At 41.8% G+C, this 8,206-nt stretch overlaps 1 protein-coding gene across 1 annotated transcript; it reads right to left on the bottom strand.

The window, feature by feature from the left end:
* CCL21 (C-C motif chemokine ligand 21) lies at window positions 1-1,191 on the bottom strand. Its single transcript, XM_059411435.1, has 4 exons — window positions 1,013-1,191; window positions 798-918; window positions 528-710; window positions 1-440 (listed from the first exon to the last, which is right to left on the bottom strand). Exons 1-4 carry the CDS (start codon window positions 1,077-1,079, stop codon window positions 398-400), a joined length of 414 nt encoding a protein of 137 aa, XP_059267418.1. The 5' UTR covers window positions 1,080-1,191; the 3' UTR covers window positions 1-397.
* Window positions 1,192-8,206: the final 7,015 nt, after the last annotated feature.

Here is an 8,206-nt window from a genome sequence, read left to right as displayed (position 1 = left end):
TGGGAGGCTGGAACAGTTTTTTATTGTTAGGTAGAAATCATGTTTACAAGGAAGCAGTAGGGTGCAGCGGGAACAGGGTCAGGTCCAGAGGGTCCTGGGTGACCTTTCCTCAGAGGGGACAGTCCTGCTGTCTCCTCTCACGCTTTCTGGGAGATTCACCCTCCTCTGTGTTTCTGGGCCTGGCCTGGTGTGGGCATCTCAGCCATGCAGGGTAGGGCTGGGAATTTAGATGGGATGGTTGAAGCAGGAGAAGGGGTGAGGCAAGGCCAGCATGAGGTGGTTGCTCTGGGGCCCCTGAGCAAGAGGACCCCATCCTTTCTCCTAGCCCACTTCTTGCTCCTTGGATCGGGGTTCCAAGCCCTGGTGAGGTTTGGGGGCCTCCTGGGCTCTAGGCTGGTCACTGGGCTGTGGACCTTTCTGGGGTCTGTGGCGGTTTAGTCCTGGGAGGGCAGAAGAGGGGAGGGGCTTGAGGGGCGAGGCTCCCCTTCACTCCCCCCTCCCCACCCCCGTTCCTTTAGCTTCCTCACCTCTTACAGCCTTTGGAGCCTTTTCCCTTCTTGCCAGACTTAGGAGTCCCTTTGTCCTTCTTACAGCCCTGGACTTGTTTCTGCGGGGCTGGCGGCTGGTCCAGACGCTGCATCAGCTGCTGCACCCAAGGCTCTTTAGGGTCTGCACACAGCTCTGGTTGAGAGCGCTTCCGAGGTGAGAACCTGGGGGTTGGGCATTAGCAAGCCTGTCCTAGTCTTGCCCACCACACCCTCCCACTCAGTGGCACCCACCTTCTTGCATTCACTCACAGGATAGCCGGGATGGGGCAGCCCAAACTTGGCTCCTGCTTCCGGTAGCTGCGGACAACCCGGGCAGGAATCTTCCTTAGGCTGTACTTGAGGCAACAGTCCTGGGCCCCTCCATCACTGCCTGCAGGGTGGGGTTTACAGTGAGCCAGGGCTTCTTGTAGGCTCCCACCCAGGCCTACCATTGTCCCCATCCTTGGCAACTCCCTCCTTGGTACCTTGGGTCCAGGGGATGCAGAAAGCCAGGACGAGGACAAGAAGGCTAGGAGTCAGTAACTGAGCCATGGCTGTGGTGGAGGGTGAGGGCGAGGCCAGAGTAGTGCGCGAGGTGGACAGCTGCAAGTTGGGGGTCCGAGTGTCGGCTCGCACTGGTCTGTTGCCTATTTATGCAGGCAGGCACTTTCACTTCCTCCACTCCCAGTCACTCTGTCCAGGCAAGAATAGGGATCTCCCTCCTTTTCCTTCCTGAAAGGCAGATCCTGTCTTGGCACCCAGCCTCACTAGTATGCGGAAACAAAAACTACACACGGCTCATCGGGGTCCTAAGCCGCCCGAGTCTTTCCCCTCAGTATCAGGTGAATCTGTCAGACCCTCTTTCTACCTTTGACCGCTGTCTTGGTGCAGGCCTCACCACCTCTCCCCTGGAATGTTCCCCAGGAAGACTGCCTCTTCACTGCATTCCAGGTACCATACTCTCCCCATCCTTCTAGCAGGCTGAGGACTGTTCCTAAAATGCACATCTGATTACTGGATTGTAAGAGTTCTTTCTATGTTCTGGATAATAGACCTTTGTCAGATATATGATTTGCATATATTTCCTCCCATTCTGTGGGTTTTCACTCTCTTGATAGTGTCCTTTAATATACAGAATTTTAAAATTTTGTCCAACTTACCTATTTATTTTTCTGTTTCCTGTGCTTTTGGTGTCATATTTTTAAAAAAAGATTTTAAGAACCAAGATGCCCTTCAACAGACGAATGGATAAGGAAGATGTGGTCCATATACACTATGGAGTATTATGCCTCCATCAGAAAGGATGAATACCCAACTTTTGTAGCAACGTGGACAGGACTGGAAGAGATTATGCTGAGTGAAATAAGTCAAGCAGAGAAAGTCAATTATCATATGGTTTCACTTATTTGTGGAGCATAACAAATAGCATGGAGGACAAGGGGAGATGGAGAGGAGAAGGGAGTTGAGGGAAACTGGAAGGGGTGGTGAACCCAGAGAGACTATGGACTCTGAAAAACAATCTGAGGGTTTTGAAGGGGCGGGGGGGGTGGGAGGTTGCGGGATCCAGGTGGTGGGTATTGGAGAGGGCACAGATTGCATGGAGCACTGGGTGTGGTGCAAAAATAATGAATACTGTTATGCTGAAAAAAAAATTAACTAATTAATTTAATTATGTTCAGTTAACCAATAAATAAATAAATAAATAAATAAAATACAAAAGATTTTATTTATTTACTTGACAGAGAGAGAGATCACAAGTAGGCAGAGAGGCAGGCAGAGGAAGGGAGAAGCAGACTCCCTGCTGAGCAGAAAGCCCAATGCAGGCCTTGATCCTAGGATCCCGAGATCATGACCTAAGCTGAAGGCAGAGGCTTAACTCACTGAGCTACCCAGGTGCCCTGGTGTCGTATTTTAAGAAACCATTGCCAATCCAAGGCCATGAAGATTTCCACTTGTTTTTCCCCCAGCTTTATTGAGGTATAACTGAAAAGTACAAATTTGTGTTTATTTTAAGCATTATAATGTGATGATTTCGTGTAGGTATACATTGTAAAATAATTACCACAATCAAGTTAATGAACAACTCCATCACTTCACATAGTGACTTTTTTCTTTTTTTGTGGTGAGAATGTTTAAGATATACTTTCTTAGCAAACTTCAAGTGTATACTATAGTATTATTAACTAAAGTGACCATGTTGTACATTCATTCCTTAGAACTTATTCATCTTTTAACAAAGTTTGTACCCTTTGTCCAACATTTTCCCATTCTCTCTCTGCCCTGAACCCCTGGCAACCACCACTCTTTTTCTGTGTGTTTGAATTTTTTTTTAATTGCATATATAAGTGATACTGTGTAGTATTTCTGTTTATCTGTCTGGCTTATTTATCTTAGTAAAAGGATATCTAGGTTCATCCATGTTGTCTCAAAGTGCAGTTTCTTTCTTTTTTTAATGGCTGAATAATATTCCATTGTATGTATATACCCCATCTTTATCCATTCATCCATTAATAGACACTTAAGTTGTTTCCATGTCTTGGCTATTGTGGATAATGATATAATGAACAAGGGAGGACAAATATCCTTTGGATATATACCCAAAAGAGGGATTGCTGGATCATACAATTGTTCTATTTTTAATTATTTGAGGACTATCTATACTGTTTTTCATAATGGATGCACCAATTTACATTCTCCTCAATAAGGTACAGGGTTCCTTTTTCTCCACATCATCTCCAACATTTGATATCTCTTGTCTTTCTTTATAATTTATTTGAGAGAGAGAGAGAGAAAGAGAGCGCAAGAGCACAAGTATGAGCATGAGCGGGGTGAGGGGGTTGGGGGTGAGAAGGGGAGGACCAGAGTGAGAGGGGTGAGGGGCAGAGGGAGAGAGAGAGGTAGAAGCAGACTCCCCTTGATGCAGGGCTAGATCCCAGAACCCTGAGATCAGGATCTGAGCAGAAGACCAATGTTTAACCAACTGAGCCACCTAGGCACCTCACTCTTGTCTTTTTGATACTAGGCATTCTAACAGGAATGAGGTGATATGTCATTGTGGTTTTGTCTGCATTTCTCTGATGACTCTCCACACCTCCTTGCCCAGTGTGGAGCCTCGCTGAAATCAAGTTGGATCCTTAACTGACTGAGCTGCTCAGGTGCCTGGATTAGTATAGCATTTTACTATAGTTTGAAATCAGGAAGTATGATGCTTCCAGCTTAGTTTTTCTTTTTCAAGATTCTGGCTATTTGGGATCTTCTGTGGTTCAATATGAATTTTACATTTTCTTTTTTATATTTCTGTGGAAGAATGCCATTGGGATTGTGATAAGATTGCTTTGAATCTGTAGCTCACTTTAAGTAGTATGGACATTTTAACATTATTAATATTCCAATCAAAGAACACAGGATATCTTTCCATTTATTTGTGTCTCCTCTTCAATTTCTTTCATCAGTATCTTATATTTTTCAGTTTATAAGTCTTTACCTCCTTGGTTAAATTTATTCCTAAGTATTTTATTATTTTTGATGATATTGTAAGTAGGATTATTTCTTAATTTCTCTTCTAGTTTGTTATTAGTATATAGAAATGCAACTGGTTTTTGTATGTTGATTTTGTATCCTGCAACTTTACTGAATTTGTTTATTAGTTCTAACAGGTTTTTTGGGTGAAGTCCTTGGGATTTTCTATATGTAAGATCATGACATCTACAAGCAGAGACAGTTTTACTTCTTCCTTTCTGATCGGCATGCTTTTTATTTCTTTTCTTTTCTTTTCCTTCCTTCCTTTCTTTATTCCTTTCTCTCTCTCTCTCTCTTTCTTTCTTTCTTTGCCTAATTGCTCTGGCCAGGACTTTTAGAACTAAGTTGAACAGAAGTGATGATAGTAAGCACCCTCATGTTTTTCCTAATCTTCCCCAATAGGAGGCTCCAACTCACAACCTTGAGATCAAGAGTCACGTGTTTTACCAACTGAGCTAGCCAGGTGCCCCAAATATTTTTTTTTTTTTTAAGATTTTATTTATTTATTTGACAGAGAGAGATCACAAGTAGGCAGAGAGGCAGGCAGAGAGAGAGGAGGAAGCAGGCTCCCTGCTGAGCAGAGAGCCCGATGTGGGACTCGATCCCAGGACCTGGGATCATGACCTGAGCCGAAGGCAGCGGCTTAACCCAGGCGCCCCCCCAAATATTTTTTTAAGTAAACTCTATGCCTAATGTGGGGCTTGAACTCAGACCCCTAGATCAAGAGTCTCAAGCTCTACTGACTGAGACAGCAGGTACCCCAGTTTTGTTCCTAATCTTACAGGAAAAGCTTTCAACCTTTCACTCTTGAGGATGATGTTAGCTGAAAGCTTGTCATCTATGACCTTATTTATATTGAGATATGTTCCTTGCATACCTAATTTATTGAGAGTTTTTTTTATCATGACATGATGTTGAATTTTGTCAAATGCTTTACTGCATCTGCTGAGATGATCATATAATTTTTATCCTTCATTCTGTTAGTGTGGTATTTCAGATTTATTGATTTGAGTATATGACCCATCCTTGGATCCCAAGGATAAATACCATTTTATCATAGTGCATGAGTCTTAATGTGCTGCTGAATATGATTTGTAAGTATTTTGTTGAGGATTTTTGCATGTATGTTAATCAGGGATATTGGCCTGTAATTTTATTATCTTGCAGTGTTCTTGTCTGGCTTTGGTATCAGAGTAAGGCTGGCCTCATAAAATGAGTTTGGAAGTGTTCCTTCATCTTCAGTTTTGAGGAAGAGTTTCAGAAGGATTGGTATTAATTCTTCTTTAAATGTTTGGTAGAATTCACCAGTGAAGGATTCACCTGGTAGAATTTACCAGGACCATCTATCTGGTCATGGGCTTTTCTTTGTTGAGAGATTTTTTAATTGCAGATTTAATGTCCTAATTAGTTATAGGTCTATTTAGATTTTCTATTTCTTCGTGATTCAGACTTGGAAGGTTGTATGTTCTTGGGAATTTATCCCTATCTTCTAGATTATCCAATTTGTTGGTATATAATTGTTCATTGTGGTCTCTTATGATCCTTTGTATTTGTATGGTATATGTTAGAATGTCTTCTTTTTCAATTATGATTTTATTTTCCAATAGAAACTTCCAGCTGTTTCCATTGCTGCATGAATTTACATTATATTGTGGTTCCCTTTTCTCCACCAATACTTGTTATTTTTTGTCTTTTTGGTAATAGCCAATCTGACAGGTGTGAGGTGATATCTCATTGTTTTGATTTGCATTTCCCTGATCATTAGTGATGTTGAACATCTTTTCATGTGCCTCTTGGCCATCTCTATGTCTTCTTTGAAAAAATGTTTATTCAAATCCTCTACTTATATTTAAATTGGGGTTTTAAAATATTAAGTTATTAATATTAATAAATGTAATATTAGGTTTAAATATGAGTTCTTTATATATTTTGGATATTAGCTTGTTCTTGGATGTGTGATTTGCAAATTTCTCCTCTGATTCAACAGGTTGCTTTTCATTTTGTTGATGGTTTCCTTTACTGTGCAAAAGCCTTCTAGTCTGATATAATCCCATTTGTTTTTTTTAGCTTTTGTTGTCCTTGCCTAAGGAGATTGCCTCCCCCCCAAATATATTACTAAGACTGATGTCAAAGAGTTTACTGTCTAGGTTTTCTTCTAAGAGTTTTATGGTTTCAGATTTTATAATCAAGCCAGACTCAATAATTTTGATTGCCTTATCTTCAAGTATCTGATCCTTCCTTCTACCTTCTCAAGTTTCGTTGAATTCTGCCAGCGAATTTTTTCACTTAAGTTATTATATTTTTGGCTTGGGGCACTTGGATGGCTTGGTTGTTTAAACATCTGACTCTGGGTTTTGGCTCAGATCATAATCTTAGGGTTTTGAGATCAAGCCTTGCATTGGACTCTGTGCTCACTCTTCCTCTCCCTCTGCCCCACTTCTCCCTCTCTCTCAAATACATAAAGTCTTTAAAAATTAAATTATTGCTTTTTTGGCTCTAGAATTTTTGTTTGGTTCATTTTTTAAAGGATTATTTATTTATTTATTTGACAGACAGATAGAGATCACAAGTAGGCAGAGAGGCAGGCAGAGAGAGAGAGAGGAGGAAGCAGGCTCCCTGAAGAGCAGAGAGCCCAATGTGGGGCTCGATCCCAGGACCCTGAGATCATGACCTGAACCGAAGGCAGAAGCTTAACCCATTGAGCCACCCAGATGCCCCTGGTTCTGTCCCTTTTAATATTGTGATTTATGCCACTGTGGAAGTTGCTGTAGCCTAAGAGGTCTGCAACCAAGGCAAGCATTTGCACCTGTCCTTTAGGGAACCGCCAGACCAACCAAAATGCATAATCCCCAACTCTTGGAGGACAAGATTCTCTGCAAGCAGCCAGACACTCCAGGAATGTGGGCTACTTTCCCTACAGCATTAGCTAGTAGCTAGTTGATGCATAGTGTTCTCTTATGAAAGATCAAGCATCCTCTCCCTTCATCAATTGTTATAAGTGTCTGATCAAGTTACAGAGTTCTGAAATAGGTGCTTCCAATTGCTCTTTCCAGTTCAATGGTTGCTTCATTGGAGGGACCAACTCCTAGAGCTTCCTGCTCTGCCATTTTGCATGCTGTCATTACTTTAGATTAGTTTTTAACATTTTAAGACTTTAATCCATTTGAAATTTATGCTGGTATATGGTGTATTATTAGGTTATATCTTAAAATCTATATATATATTTTTATTATGTTATATATATATTTTTAAAGATTTTATTTATTTATTTATTTGACAGAGAGAGATCACAGGTAGGTAGAGAGGCTGGCAGAGAGAGAGAGAGAGAGAAGCAGGCTCCCTGCTGAGCAGAGAGCCCGATGTGGGACTCGATCCCAGGACCCCGAGATCATGACCTGAGCCGAAGGCAGCGGCTTAACCCACTGAGCCACCCAGGCACCCCTATTATGTTATATTTTGATGTAGTGTTCCTTGATTCATTGTGTATAACACCCATGTTGGAGAAATTGTGGAGAAAATACAATGGAGATAAAAGGGGAATCCTCTTCCACTGTTGGTAGACAGACCAGCTTGGGACCTCAGAGTTGTGATTATCAGGTTAGGACTGGAAAATTCATCTAGTTCCCAGAGTGCTAAACTCAGCACCATGCCCTCTCTTCCCTAGGCTTATCCCAGATTTCTGAAAGACAGTTTGTATTGGGATAGGGAGACCATAGAGAAATGTGGAGAGGTTAAGAACTGAGAGGAATAAAATCAGGACAGGGTGGTTCAAGTACAAGATAGTGACAGAAAGATTGTGTCCTTGATTGGGGTGTTTTTGTGGGATTCAGCAGGGATGGGGATTGGAGATGGGGATATTGTTGGTTGGGGATGAGGATGTGGTGTTTTATCCCATCCATGAGTGGAGAGACTGGAATCTGAATGAATTAAAGGAGAGATAATTGAGCTCTTGAACTTGAGATGTTGTTGTTGTTGTTGTTGTTGTTGAGCTTGAGGTTTTACAACAGGCTGAGACTTTAAGCAGAGCAGGGATTGACTCAGCTGGCAAGAGCTTGGCATTTTTGGGACAGGACTGGGCAAAAACAAGGAGATAAGATTTCTTGGGTCATTTACCTGGTCTGATGGTAAATCCTGGCATGAGAAAGCTTTTAATTCCCATA

Source organism: Mustela nigripes, chromosome 9, assembly GCF_022355385.1.
Source record: "Mustela nigripes isolate SB6536 chromosome 9, MUSNIG.SB6536, whole genome shotgun sequence".
In the NCBI taxonomy this organism is placed as follows: Eukaryota; Metazoa; Chordata; class Mammalia; order Carnivora; family Mustelidae; genus Mustela; species Mustela nigripes.
Note: the sequence above shows the minus strand (reverse complement) of the source record. Positions and strands in the feature narration are given on the sequence as shown.